General features: G+C 33.2%; 1 protein-coding gene and 2 non-coding genes across 3 annotated transcripts; all 3 read right to left on the reverse strand.

The window, feature by feature from the left end:
* Positions 1–1,337: 1,337 nt before the first annotated feature.
* LOC129290750 (60S ribosomal protein L18-2-like) lies at positions 1,338–3,627 on the reverse strand. The gene is made up of 5 exons (XM_054927697.1): positions 3,561–3,627; positions 3,370–3,459; positions 2,433–2,561; positions 2,166–2,348; positions 1,338–1,643 (listed from the first exon to the last, which is right to left on the reverse strand). Exons 1-5 carry the CDS (start codon positions 3,561–3,563, stop codon positions 1,485–1,487), a joined length of 564 nt encoding a protein of 187 aa, XP_054783672.1. The 5' UTR covers positions 3,564–3,627; the 3' UTR covers positions 1,338–1,484.
* LOC129297104 (small nucleolar RNA snoR53Y) lies at positions 2,693–2,781 on the reverse strand. Its single transcript, XR_008590115.1, has one exon. It is a non-coding gene; the product is annotated as a small nucleolar RNA snoR53Y (small nucleolar RNA).
* On the reverse strand, positions 3,115–3,211 carry LOC129297069 (small nucleolar RNA snoR69Y). The gene has a single exon (XR_008590104.1). It is a non-coding gene; the product is annotated as a small nucleolar RNA snoR69Y (small nucleolar RNA).
* Positions 3,628–14,209: the final 10,582 nt, after the last annotated feature.

Raw genomic sequence — 14,209 nt, forward strand, 5'->3', positions numbered from 1 at the left:
TCACCTTAAAAATTTAAATCAACTCCAATAATCTTTTATTTGTTTACCACAAACTTTCTTATTGTTAATTTTTTAATTATCTTACTACTAAAAGTTGCTATTTAATATTAAAAAGACATGTAGTAGCCTATGTAATATTTGATGTAAACCAATAGTAGCTTTATAAAAACTTTATTCATATTTTTCAGTTATTATTAACTTACATTGAATGCCACATATGTTATAATGTGTCTTTTTTTTAATATAAGATAAAAGATGACAATTTGTATTAATAAAATAACTAAAACAATAATAATAATAAAAGAATTCATGATAAAAAAAGATTTAAAAAAATTATGCATGTTAATTTTAATGAAGCTGTAATTTAAAATTATTTTATACTCCTTTCATTTAAAAATATAGAATATTTTTAATCGAATCTCACCCTCAAATAAAGTAATTACCTACTTTTAAACTAACCCTATTTTTTCATATTTATTCATATTAAATACTTTATAATAAATATAAAGTCACTATTAATAGGAACATTTTTTTAAAAAAAAAAGCAATGATTACACCCCAAAAAATTAAAAATGCCTTACATTTTTTTACGGAAGGAGTATATTTTAACCTATAAAAATAATAAAACAAACAAAAAAAACTAAAAAAATTAAAACTTCACATAATATATCTTCAAAAGATTAAAATCCTAAATTTATAATTTATTTAAACGTGTATAAAAATTTATCAATATATCTATATCCTAACAAAAAAAAAATCAATATCTATGAATATATTACATAAAATTTAAATCCTCAAACGGGAAATATGCTATAATTACTACGTTTTTATTTGATTTACATCGATCCGTGCAACATGAAGTTCTGCCCTAGTACACATGCACATCCACACCGGAACAAAAATTATCCAAAACATCATCAAGCGGGAGCAGTAACGATGATGACAATAGGAGCCTAAACATTCCCGCCTAGTTCTCTCTAGTTTGGGCTCCTATAATAAAAATATCACTTGTGTAATCATTGCTCGTTCAGTGAAAAACTAGCAAGCCTAACATTCTCAAAGAGTTATCTACTTTCTGACTATCATTTATCATAAATCGTCCAGATTAAAATCTGAGCAAGTTCAGAATAATTTGATAGCGAGGCAAATTCGAGATGTTGCTCGCTTGTCGCATTTGAAGGCTACAGAATTTCGGTTGACCTTCGCTCAGCCTTTTATAATCAAGCAATCTAAAATTTAACTCATCACCAAGGCATATAAAAAATTCCACCAAAACTACTAGAAAGAAAACTTAATTTGAAAATACACTTAAAATGACACTGATCGAACAAGAAATCTAAGAAACAAGAGCATTAAAGTTCATACATTACCATAACTGAATCAATAACATCAAATTTGTCTTCAGCTCGTATGATATTGCAAAATTTTGAATTTTTGAAGTCAGATCACCTTATCCTTATCCAAAATAAACAACTAGGATAAACTCAAACCCTAAATCCTTTGCTGTTCCTCCTTCCTCTCGCCCTCTCGAACTTCCTTCCCTTAGATCGCACATAAGGCTTGCTGTGGCTATGGGGCACACCAGGAGCAGGACCAAAATGCTTCACCGCTTCACGAGCATTCTTTGGGCCCCTAAGAAGGACCTGCTTCCAAGATTTTCAGGTCAAATTTACCGTCCAAAAACTGACAAAATCTTTAATTTTCCACACTTCTCTAATCATTAAACTACAATACCATCACACAAACATCTAGAGTGCTATTGCAATGGGGGAGAGGAGAAAAAGTAGCTAGGAAAAAGAGGGTTGAATGTTCTGAAACAAGTAGGGTAATGAAAAATTAAAATACAAATCCAGGCTTTTGTGCAAATCCAATCAATACTATTCCCTTAGTCAATAAAATTGTTAATTATTAGGAGATGGTAATTAATATATCCACTCAATCAGCACTTCCAACAAAATCTAAGATTTCTATAAAACACAAAGGACGCCACAAAATAAGCAAAATAAGCGCTATTGTGAGTCCCATGTGACAGCCTACAGAGATCTAACAACATAAGCATAGAAAAGAAAAATTAATAAATACATGTTCACTATTTAGATAAAAACACCATGAATGGGATATTAGATAAAGCAAACAATTCAGAAAATGGTGATATGGCTACATACCGTGTTCTGTCCCAGAGGAGCCCTAAGAGCAAGCTGATCAAATGTCAGGCATTCACCACCAGACTTTTCTATCCTAGCTCGTGCTGTCTCCGTGAACCTGAGTGCTGTAACTTTCAATGGGGGTACCTCATATACCCTTGTATCATCAGTCACAGTACCCACAATCACAGCGATCTTACCTTCCTATACAAAAAAAATTTCAGCACAGAATTAATGGAAATTACAATTAACTAAATTACAAAAGTTAACAAGATAGAGATATCTAACCTTTCCCTTCATAAATTTTATCAACCTTGACAGAGAAAGAGGAGGCTTGTTAACCTTGCTCATGACCAGGCGCTTCAGTATCACATCATTGAAATTGCTACCAGTTCTCCGGACTAGGAAGCGATAAAGCTGATCAAGAAACATTAATCAGAGTAAATCGATGTACGTAATAAATAAGAAACAAGTAACCTCACATTAACATGTAAGTAGATATATATACAATACATGAAATATGACGGGCAGATATCAAACTAAGAAAGAGTTCCCTCAGCATAAACTACAAGTCAAAATCATGATATCAGCATCATGATATCAGCATTAGCATGGTTTAACAGGCATCATAGGGAACCTTCCTCTTTGACAAGTATAAGATTGCCATTAAAACAAGAATTGAAAATATAAAATAAATAAATAAAATAACATCATAGAGATAATTAGATAAAACTATATAATGCTCAGTAATTAATATTGACAGGATATTCCATAACTTGGTTAAGAAAAAAGCTTATGAAAATGAACTAGTGAATTTCAGTTCTTGGTGAAAATATCTATAAATCAGTGGAATAGTTATTAAAAACCCAAAACTCTTCTAGTGCATTATATACCAAACGAAATGTTAGAGAAAAATAATTATTGTTATTTTTTCTACAGTAGTGATAAAAATGAAATAAAATGCTAGTTATTCCAGGCTCAGACAAATGTGGATAAATCTATTCCCAGACCTTCGCATGACGAAGGCCTCATAATGAGCTGGGATCACATTTATCATCATCGTGAAAAATACACCCATCAGATCAACACCGTATACTCTAACGACTTCCCACTTAATTAACAGGAACAGATTTATCAGACACAACTAATGGCTGGTTAATTTCTCCGAAAATTAAGAACATAACATACATAAATTCCACAGTAAAAGAAGGGATCGAATAGAGACCTTGACCAAGAGCTTGAGGTAGATATCATCGGACTTGGGAGCAGTTCTTTTGGTCTTCTTGCTCTTACCGCCAGCCTTAAGATCGATACCCTGTATAACAAATATAAAAGAAAGAAAAACATCGGCACTGAGGGGAAAAGGCCAAAGAAAGAAGAACGCACGAAGACACGTAGATGAGTGAGAGAATGAACCATTGTAGCTAGGGTGATGACAAGCTCCCTCTGTGCTCAGCTTGAACGACGCGACGACTGATGAAATATAAATCGGGAAGAGGAACGATGAAGTAGGGTTTTGTTGAGGTGCCGCCGGGCTTCGCCTGTCTTGTGTGGATCTGGGCTGGCCCATCTTTTTCATTAATCCGGGTCAGTTAGAGTGAGCCCACACCTATGCGTCCGGAAGCAACTTAGCGGCATTCGTATGTATGGTATGATATAAAGAATAATGAGAACGAGAATATTGTTTATTTTCCCATGATTTAAAGGCGATAATTTAGGTGAGCCAAATTTATTTAAATTAAACTTAAAATATTTTATCTTTTTAAAAAACTCATATAATCAAGTCTGACTCTAATTTTTTTTAGCTGGGTTCTGACTAATCCATCGAGTTTAGTTCAAATTATCAGCTCTAGGTTGATTGAATTAATTGCAACCCCGGATCCTAAATATGAAATTTCAGAAAAAAAAACATGTTTAAAATTATTCTAATTGAATTTTTTAATACTTATCTTTCATATTTTTAATAGTCATCCTTGACATTTTTAATACTCAATTTTTTTATTTTTTTTCATTAGTCACTTGAGATATATTAAATACTCCTTTTTCATGATTTCAATGCTGAAAAGTATTAAAAATAAATGTTTTTCAATATCATTAAAAAGAATTAAATGGAAGATGATTATTTAAAACACATAAGATGATTATGGGAAAATTGAAAATAGGAGTATCAATTACCAAATTACGAAGGCTGAGCAACAGGTAGGATGGATTAGCCTGAAAGGCTACCTAAAGCTTGTTCATGTCAGATAAAATGGGTACCAACTAGCTCGTACCTGTAGATAACCCTTTTAACCCATTTTTAAATGGGTTGGACTAATTTAAGTGGATTTTGGCTAGCCCGTTTTTTCTTGCAATATTTGCTAAATGAATTTTATAAAATTAGGAAGAAGAGGAGAAAATCAACAAAACCTAACCAACAAATTTACATGTTTAGAAAAAAAAATCTCATAAATTTATAGATCTAGCCAAAGAAGCAAGGCATTAAAAGAAAGAGAGATAGGTGTGGAGAGATAGAGAGTGGAAAATTAAAGGTGGTGATGGCAACAACTTTGTAGATCTACCAATATGGAGTGGAAAGACGCTCGTAAAGGAGAGGGAGATGCATGGGTGATGATGAAGTTTGGGGTTAGCTAAGGGTTGAGGCTTCTTCCTAACTTCTTCATAACTTTAACCTCTAATAGCAACCTATGTGGCTTGATTCTTGAGCTTGAGCACAGCACATGCATTAATGTTATGTGTCTTTTTATTTTTGTTTCATGTAAATTTTTTAAAATAATTATATATGAGTTGGGACGGGAAGTCTAAGAGATAACTTGTAGCTCGTCTCATCCATATATAATTGTTAACGAGCTAGGTCGTATGTACGGCTCGCCTATTTTTTCCTTTAATAAGTGAGTTTTTATTCCACCCAATTTGACTGAGTTTGGGCAAGCATATTAGGTTGCAGGTTGCTTACTTAGCTCTCTAAAATACTAAAGATGAGTGTTGGGAATATTAACTAATAAAAATTTTAATTTCAATTAAAGATTACAATACTTTTTTAAAAAAATTGAAATTTTAGGATCCTTAATTGAAAAAATATTTTTAGAGGGTTCTTAAATGTCATTATCCCTTGAATGTAACCAAAATAAAAATGAAGAGAAATGCTATAAAATGACCAAGTTGTCCCCTTGCAAAAAAAAAACCCTTAATCGATTAAAGGAAATCAAGTAGGATTAAGCATCATATAGAGAGGCATTTATTAAGAGATAATAATGGGTGATGATTGTGAATATCTGGCTGGCTTTGTTTACAATGTTAGATTGACAAGTATCACTAAAAGGACTCAACGTGTGTAACATAATCTGAGATAGACATTTATTCAATATATCCCCCTCTAGGCTAGAAATCATTATGATAATCTTTTGTTAATTACCTTGTGTTAGATGTCATTTTATATTTTTTACAATTGACGTGACATAATTCTATTTTTTAAGTATTCAACTATTCAAAATTTCTAGTAGGGCTCCCCGAAAGACTAATAGGATAAGGCTTTGGCCTAATCCAAAATCTAGTCTCTTTCATAGAAAAGACTAGGTTAGGCAACTTGTAATTTGATCCAGTTTCAACTTAACCTGAAATTGAATAAAACTATACTTGGTTCATAAGAGTCAAGAACTAGTCTCAGTAGTCCAATACCTTACTTTGTTTTTTTTCTTGTACAAGAGGCAATAATTTATTTCAACTTAATAAATTTAATTAAGATAACAAACATACTTACAATCATATAAAAATTTATCACAACATTAAAAGCTAATCATAATAAATTCATAACAATTTTCAATAAAAAAACATCAAACACGGAGTGAAGACGAGTACATAGAGTGAATAGTCTTCAAAGTTCGGGCTAGGGATGATTCATTAAACACTAAAGAACAAAAAACTGAAAATGTGGAGAAAACATTGGGTTGAGGCTCAAGCTTTAAAGTTAAAACTATATTAAAAAAAAGGAAAATTAATCACCCAATACTTATAGTTTCACCTGATTTTTAATTAAATACTTGTAGTTCTTTTCATTAAAAGTGTTGGTCCTTCCCTTCCTAAAAATAATGTAAGTTATGTATGAAAAATTATGTAAAGAGATTTATTGGAAAAAAAATAGTATGGTGACATAAGCGATTAAGACTTCTCATATTTGTTCCTAAGAAAAACTTTCTCATACATGTAATGTATATTAAGGGTTAAATGTTAATTTGAATCCTGAGTTAAATATTCCAGGCGACTTAAACCTTAAACTCATTATTCATACTTTTTTAAACCTTAAATCAATTACATTCGAGGCAATCTAGTCCCACTATTGATGTTTATGAGCTCTAAGATACTTGAGTGTAAGAAGCTTACTTTTAATATGTATGAGCTACAAAATACTTCCAATAGTTAAATTCCTCAAGCCCTAATAAAGCTCTTCAAATGCTCTCCCGAATCGCTCCCTTTCCTCTCATTTTGGCAAGTTGTAGACAAACTTATTTCTATAGAAAAGTGTCCATGTGTCATAGCAGATGCACAATGCACCACAGCGCACGGTATAAAGAGCATCTCCCCAAGCGTGTTATCACACATACACCATGGTGGATTGATCCACAAGCCACGATGCGTGGCACAGAACCTTGTCCTTTAATTTTTCTTCCTCTCTCCATTCCTGGGTGACCAGACTTCCTTCAGATCCACATTTAGGGCTAGAAATAAAATCAAACATGCCCATTAGACCTTTCTAGCCATATACCTTATGAAATATTCTCACTCCACTAAACCTTATTAACTAATAAAACTTATAGTAATCAAAAGATAAACTCAAAGGGTGATTATTAAAATTTAATTAAAAAGCAAGAGATCTTAAGATTTTTAAATAATAATGAGTTTAGATCAATTAAAATTTTTTATATCAGAGTTAAAATAAATTTTGAAAGCATCAGATACCTTAGAAGAGTGAAAGAAGTCGAAAATGGTTGAAAAACAAAACATGTGTTGTGGTACAAGGCAATGCGTTGCTGCACTGCATCGTGTTGCTCTCTGCGCCATGCACCCTGGCTCAGGCGCCATGCCTGGAGGTGTGTTGCATGAAAAAATAGCAGATTCTGCTGTCATTTGACAGCACAATCAGGGAACTTTCGACAGGCCCCAATTTTCTGTCTGACATCTAAATGACGTGATTTAGGGGTCTACGAAAAGTTCTTTAAATGAACTAGCTAATGGTATGGGTTTTATTTTTAAAACAAGTCACACTAGGAAGTTAGACATCCAAACTCATTTTAACTACTTTTCATTGCTTTAACACAAAATGAGTGTCTAAAACCCTCAACATGTGCCGAAAGCTTTTCCTAACACCTAGACCATGTCAATAGACCTAGGACTATCTATGCAATATGTCACAAGTATTAAAATAATAGTATAATAAAAATTCACTCCTCAACCCCATTCAAGCAAAAACAGAGAAGGAGGTAAATTGCTATTACTTTATACCCAAAACAATCAAAACATACTCAAATGTCTATTTCTATACTTGCACTAGTATTTTGGCCCTATTAACAAATATATATCAATATACACAAAGACTCAAGGTCTAAAATACAAATCTAACATTCCCGACAATAAAATAGTGCAAGTGTGATGGCATGTATCCTAAAATTGGCAAACATATGCTATTACACAAAATAAACTAAGCTGGAGGCATGTAGAAAGGAATATGCTAATTCGTAGTCTTTTTAGCCTTCTCCCTCTCAGCACCAGAGCTAGAGCCTGAAAAATGTTAAATGAAAGGGGTAAGTCTAACCATTCAGTAACCAAGTTTAAACCCACCCTATGCAGTTATATATCAATTATAAATTAAGTACATGCATAAAAAACCATGTATGCAAAACAAGCTCACATATATCATAACTTGTCCTTTATCATGGAATAACTTCTTTATCTCTCATAAACTAGGTGCATTATCACTATATTTTTAGATATGTGACACAACCTATTATTCATGCGATTTGACACCACTTAACACGTGTGACACATCATATATTTACTTAGGCAATGATCAACCAACCTTATATTCTTCTTATTTTCTCAAACCAAAATCGTGGGCTATAACATTGATTAGGGCTTTGTTCGTATAATCGGACTACCCAAACTCATCAATATTAAGGTGTGACTCGATCAAAGATCACAGGATTCACTCTCGGACCATAGCTTCCCCTATTCTCGAATCCTTGGGGTGTCTCATACCTTAGGCTATTCTCCTTATTGAATCGATAGAGATAGCTAAGTTCTAGTTCTTTGACAAACTATGGGACAGTCCCTCAACAAAGTGTAGGACAAGGCTATACCCCTATGCATCAGAGGGTAGCCTAAATACCATATGAATTTTTCTCTACGCCCAATCCTTAGGTGAACTCTCGCCACTAATCATACCATAATCAATACTCACTTATTTTAACTTTTCATTTTCATTTACTCATTATCACAACAATCACATTGGGCTCATGACCATATGCTATCCAAGTATGTATTCTCATTATTTTTTCAAAATCCATTTCTTATTAACACACATCTATTTCACATAATCATCACATTCATTTTTCTAAAGACATATGCATGTCATATTCAGATACATCTTAATTAGGAATTTGCATTTTAAGCCATAATAACTTCATGCACATTCCATTTTTTTCATAAACTCATCAAAACTAGCACGTGCTTTTCACATTAAAAATCAACCCATGCATGCCACACTCGTAATAAAAGTTAATTTACAATTAATTAATATATAACTACCCAAAGTAAAGTTTCCCCCGGTTACCTCAAACGTTTGAGAAATCAAAGGTTTACCTCTCAATATACTAGCTTCTAAGATTGAATTTTTCAATCCAATAGGTGATCAAGAGCTAAACATTACAATCAACCAAGTTGAATTTCATCAATATGACCATTTAAGCATTTAAACTCTCAATTCTCTACTTTCAAATTGCTCAATGTTCACTTTACATGAGTTGGAGCCTATTTATTGGGTTCATTATCTATCTATAACATCATATAACTTCATTGAATAGCCACATTGCCATTAATACCTGAACAACCACAATAATAACAAATTTAATATCTATTTTCAGACATTAATGGAGCCCATCATCCAACAACTATCAAAATTATTTATACTAGATTTAAATACTCTAAACAACTCTCTTTAACTCCATTTGATCAATGGGTTCATATCCATACCCCATATGGACTGAAATCACCATCCTCATCTAAACCTTAACTTAAATCCTTGAGAAAATGAAAGAAGAAAGGAGAAAAATAGTTTAGAAATCTTACCTTTGATGATTTAAAGCTTCAAACCTTCTCAAATTCTCATCTAAGTCGTGCCTTAGCAGAATATTGGCGTGTTTCTCCATTTTCTCTTTTCTCTTTTTTGTCTTAGGTTCACATCTAATAAATTACAGAAAATGGCCATGTGCCGCGGAAGATGCAAAATGCATCATGGCGTATGGCACAAAGAGATTCTCCTAACATTTAAAGTGTCTGTGTGTCGTAGCATATGGCACAACAACATCACTCTTCATTTTTCTTCAACTTTTGATGCTCAGGTGGCCCGCCTTGATATCAAACCCACAAGTAAGGTTAAAATACAATCAAATATGATTATTAGACCTCCATGGCCACACACCACTTTAACTTACTTAATTACCCTAAGTAGTTTTAATTAATTAGGGGATTAAAACTTGGGATGTTACACCTTACTATTAAACTCAATTTGACCTAATTCAGGCTTAATTAGTTTAGTTTAAAATCAAGGATGTTACATAAATAAAATATTAATATAATACCATAATCTCATAGTGCAAGTAAGCTAAAAACATGAATTTCCCTCACTGGCAATATCATGCAAGATTATGCACATTAATAATCAAAAAGAAAAATGAGGCCTATAAATAGGATAGTAATCCTATACCTCAGATTATTTTCCCTCTATCTTCTGACCTGTTGAGCTAGCTCCTGTATATTGAAGAAAAGGAGTGATTATTTCCCTCAGATTATAGTTGATTAATATCCCTTTTTAGATAATGTTCACTATTTAATCAAACACTTCTCCACTTTTAAGATTCAATCCCTTCACATATAAGGGTTTCTTAACTTACGCTAACTCTCATTAATTTTATTGGACTCTCAATTAGCTATTAATGAAGCCATATTGCCCTAATTATCACATTTATGGTGGGGTTTTCCGATATTTATTATCCCACAACTATCAAAACTCATAATACCATAAGTTACAAGTGTTAGTAGCTTAAACAATTCTCATTATACTCTATTTAAGTTAATGGTTTATGACTCAAAGCCTTATGGACCAAAAATCATCTTTTTCAACTAAACTTTAACATTCAAATTCAAGAAAAATAGAAGAGGAAGAGAGATTTAAGTTTAAGGAACTTACCTCTAGTGTTTAAAAGCTTTAAATACTCTTAATACTTCCAAACCTTAAGCCTAGTAGAGCTCTTTTGCTTTTTCTGTGTTTCCCTTTTTTTCCTCTCTAATTTTTGTTTGTTTTTACATCTTATTTTGACATATTTGTCATCATGCACCATGGCGCCTATACCACTCGCCGCGACAAGTGGTATGGAGAGATCGCTCTCGCCTTTTGTTGGCTTTGTGTGTTATGGTATGCCATGCAAGCACCATGGCATATGGCACAAAGTCATTTCTCTTTGTTTTTTCTTACTTCTTCATGCTCAGGTTGACCCGATCTCACTTCAGACTCAATTCTAAGGCTAAAATCACAACCCATTGATACCCATTAACTCTCTGTAACCACGCATCATATTAATTTACTTTAATCCTCATTTATCGTGCCTTAGCAGAATATGGCGCGTCTCTCCATTTCGCTCTCTTTTCTTTTTTGTCTCAGATTCACATCTAATAAATTACAGAAATAGCCATGTGCCGCGGAAGATGCAAAATGCATCATGGCGTATGTCATAAAGAGATCCCTCCTAAATTTAAAGTGTCTATGTGTTGTAGCATATGGCACAACAACATCACTCTTCATTTTTTTTTCAACTTTTGATACTCAGGTGGCCCGCCTTGATATCAAACCCACAAGTAAGGCTAAAATACAATCAAATATGATTATTAGACCTCCCTGGTCACACACCACTTTAACTTACTTAATTACCTTAAGTAGTTTTAATTAATTAGGGGATTAAAACTTGGGATGTTACACCTTACTATTAAACTCAATTTGACCTAATTCAGGCTTAATTAGTTTAGTTTAAAATCAAGGATGTTACATAAAATACTTAATATAATACCACATCTCATAGTGCAAGTAAGCCAAAAACATGAATTTCCCTTACTGGCAATATATGCAAGATTATACACATTAATAATCAAAAAGAAATGAGGCCTATAAATAGGATAGTAATCCTATACCTCAGATTATTTCCCTCTATCTTGACCTGTTGAGCTAGCTCCTGTAATATTGAAGAGAAAGGAGTGATTATTTCCCTCAGATTATAGTTGGTTAATATCCCTTTATAGATAATGTTCACTATTTAATCAAACACTTCTTCACTCTTAAGATTCAATCCTTCACATATAAGGATTTCTTAGCTTATTCTAACTCTCATTAATTTATTGGACGCTTAATTAGCTATTAATGAAGCCATATTGCCCTAACTATCACATTTATGATGGGGCTTTTCGATATTTATTATCCCACAACTATCAAAACTCACAATACCATAAGTTACAAGTGTAGTAGCTTAAACAATTCTCATTATATCTATTTAAGTTAAGGGTTATGACTCAAAGCCTTTGTGGACCAAAAATAATCTTTTTCAACTAAACTTAACTTTCAAATTCAAGAAAAATAGAAGAGGAAGAGAGATTTAAGTTTAAGGAACTTACCTCTAGTATTTAGAAGTTTTAAATACTCTTAATGCTTCCAAACCTTAGCCCTAGTAGAGCTATTTTGCTTTTTCTTTGTTTCCCTTTTGTTTCCTCTCTACTTTTTATTTGTTTTTACATCTTATTTTGACATATTTGTCATCATACACCATGGCGCCTATACCACTCGCCGCGATAAGTGGTATGGAGAGATCGCTCTCGCCTTTTGGTGGCTTTTGTGTTGTGGTATGCCATGTAAGCACCATGGCATATGGCACAAAGCCCTTTCTCTTTGTTTTTTCCTACTTCTTCATGCTCAGGTGAGCCGATCTTCACTTCAGACTCAATCTAAAGCTGAAATCACAACCCATGATACCCATTAACTCTCTGTCCAACACATCATATTAATTTACTTTAATCCTCATTTATTCAACTAATTCGGGGTTAAATTCTCCAGGATGTTACGCTTGGCCTTTGCACACTCGACACCTTCATGGTTTGGGTCAACTTTAGAGAGCTGGTATTGACTAAGTGAGTTTGGAATCAATAAGTAAGGCATTTTACCCACAATTTTGGATTCAGGCAAAGAAGATGAGTTCAAGGACTTGAACGATTGAATGAGTACCACATGTGAGAGGGGGACATTGAGAGAGAGAGAGATAGAGAGAGAAAGGGAGAGAGAGGATAGGATGTTAGAGGCACATATGTGGCCACCACTAAAAGTAACATATGTTTAGTCCAGATTGATGGCAAGGCTAAATTGCCCTGAATGTAATTGTTCAAGGTTGACACCGAAGATGAGTTTAAGGTTCAAATTGCTTTTGAGCTTATAGTTTATAATTCAAATTGCCATTTAACACATATATTAAAAGGACCTACAGGTTAGGGGGGCCATAGCCCCCTCCACTATACACTTGAGTCTGCCTTTGCTTGGATTGTGCAAGTCATGAGCACATGTTAGCCGCTTCATTGCTTTTAAACATCAAGTTAACGTAAGGAGAAATATTTATAAGGAAGATAATTCTGAGGCTTTAATTAAAAAAACTTGTAAGGACCTAATTAAAAACTATGTACAAGGATAAGGATTGGCGAATTAGCTTTAAAAATAATTATAAATATAAATATATTAAAATTACTGTACAGGACCAAACCAAACTAAGGCTTGACACCTCAATCTCCTATTCAGTTTAATTCAAAAATAAAATATGATCCTTTTAGTCCATTTTTTTTAAACCAGATTGGATTAAATTTGTTTGGATTGGACAAAATTGGGAAACCTTTTTGCAACCTACTTTCTGGGGAGTAGAAAGTTAGAAGTTCATGAAAAATTCAAGCAATCTTGTTCAATACTTATTGTCTAAAATAAAATAAATATGCTATTTTTTTATATTAAAAACATAAATATCATTGCTTCAGGCTTAGAGAGCTATATCATTTCATATTTATTTTTGAATGTCATCATTAAAAAGTCAGAAACAACAACATTCCAAATTTTACCCGGAGTTATATTTGGGGATTCAAGCAGCTGGCTTTCTACATCCCAAGAATCTATACATTTCTCTGAATCAAATTGAAGTTACCTACCTTCTGAAAAGTTTACATCTTCTGCCTCACTTTAGTGAAGCATGGATCAAAATAACACATTTCATATCATCTTAATTAAGCCTAAGAATAATAAGTCTAACATGGTTATATAGTCATACTCACAAAACAGCACATCTCACGTATTTCACGCGTAATTTGTTAGGATGTAAGCCCCATTACTTACCAAAAAAGAAAGAAGAACGACTAAGATGGCTTCAATTTAACCAAGTTGCAAAATTTAATAGGAAAACACCATAGCGTTGTATTTGTCAGGGGCCAGGGCACATTAAAAGCACATTCAGCAAAGCTACATGGACCAACACAAGTATCGGACGGCGAGAGGTCCGTGCAAAGGACTCCGTTTTTGTTTTTTAAATACTTTTCACATGGTAGAGAAATGAATCATTAGATGCGCCCGTGATTCGTAGCCCCGGATCCATCTCCAGATATACGAAAGCAGCCTTGTTCAAACAGAGCATTCAATCACATTGTTTACACAATTGGCGTTGCAAAAGCCATTAGCCTTCAATCAAGCCGCTCCATCTACAACATGGTTTAAAGAGAGTCAA

The sequence above is a fragment of the Prosopis cineraria genome, unplaced genomic scaffold (genome assembly GCF_029017545.1).
Source record: "Prosopis cineraria cultivar Desert tree isolate PC_DT_omini unplaced genomic scaffold, ASM2901754v1 PC1, whole genome shotgun sequence".
In the NCBI taxonomy this organism is placed as follows: domain Eukaryota; kingdom Viridiplantae; phylum Streptophyta; class Magnoliopsida; order Fabales; family Fabaceae; genus Prosopis; species Prosopis cineraria.

Excerpts from the sequence above, each read along its gene's own strand:
- LOC129290750 (XM_054927697.1), bottom strand. Across the intron at positions 2,562-3,369 it reads ACCTCAAGCTCTTGGTCAAG|CTTTATCGCTTCCTAGTCCG; the intron begins GTCTCTATTCGA and ends TTTCTTGATCAG. Across the intron at positions 2,349-2,432 it reads TAAAATTTATGAAGGGAAAG|GAAGGTAAGATCGCTGTGAT; the intron begins GTTAGATATCTC and ends TTTTTTGTATAG.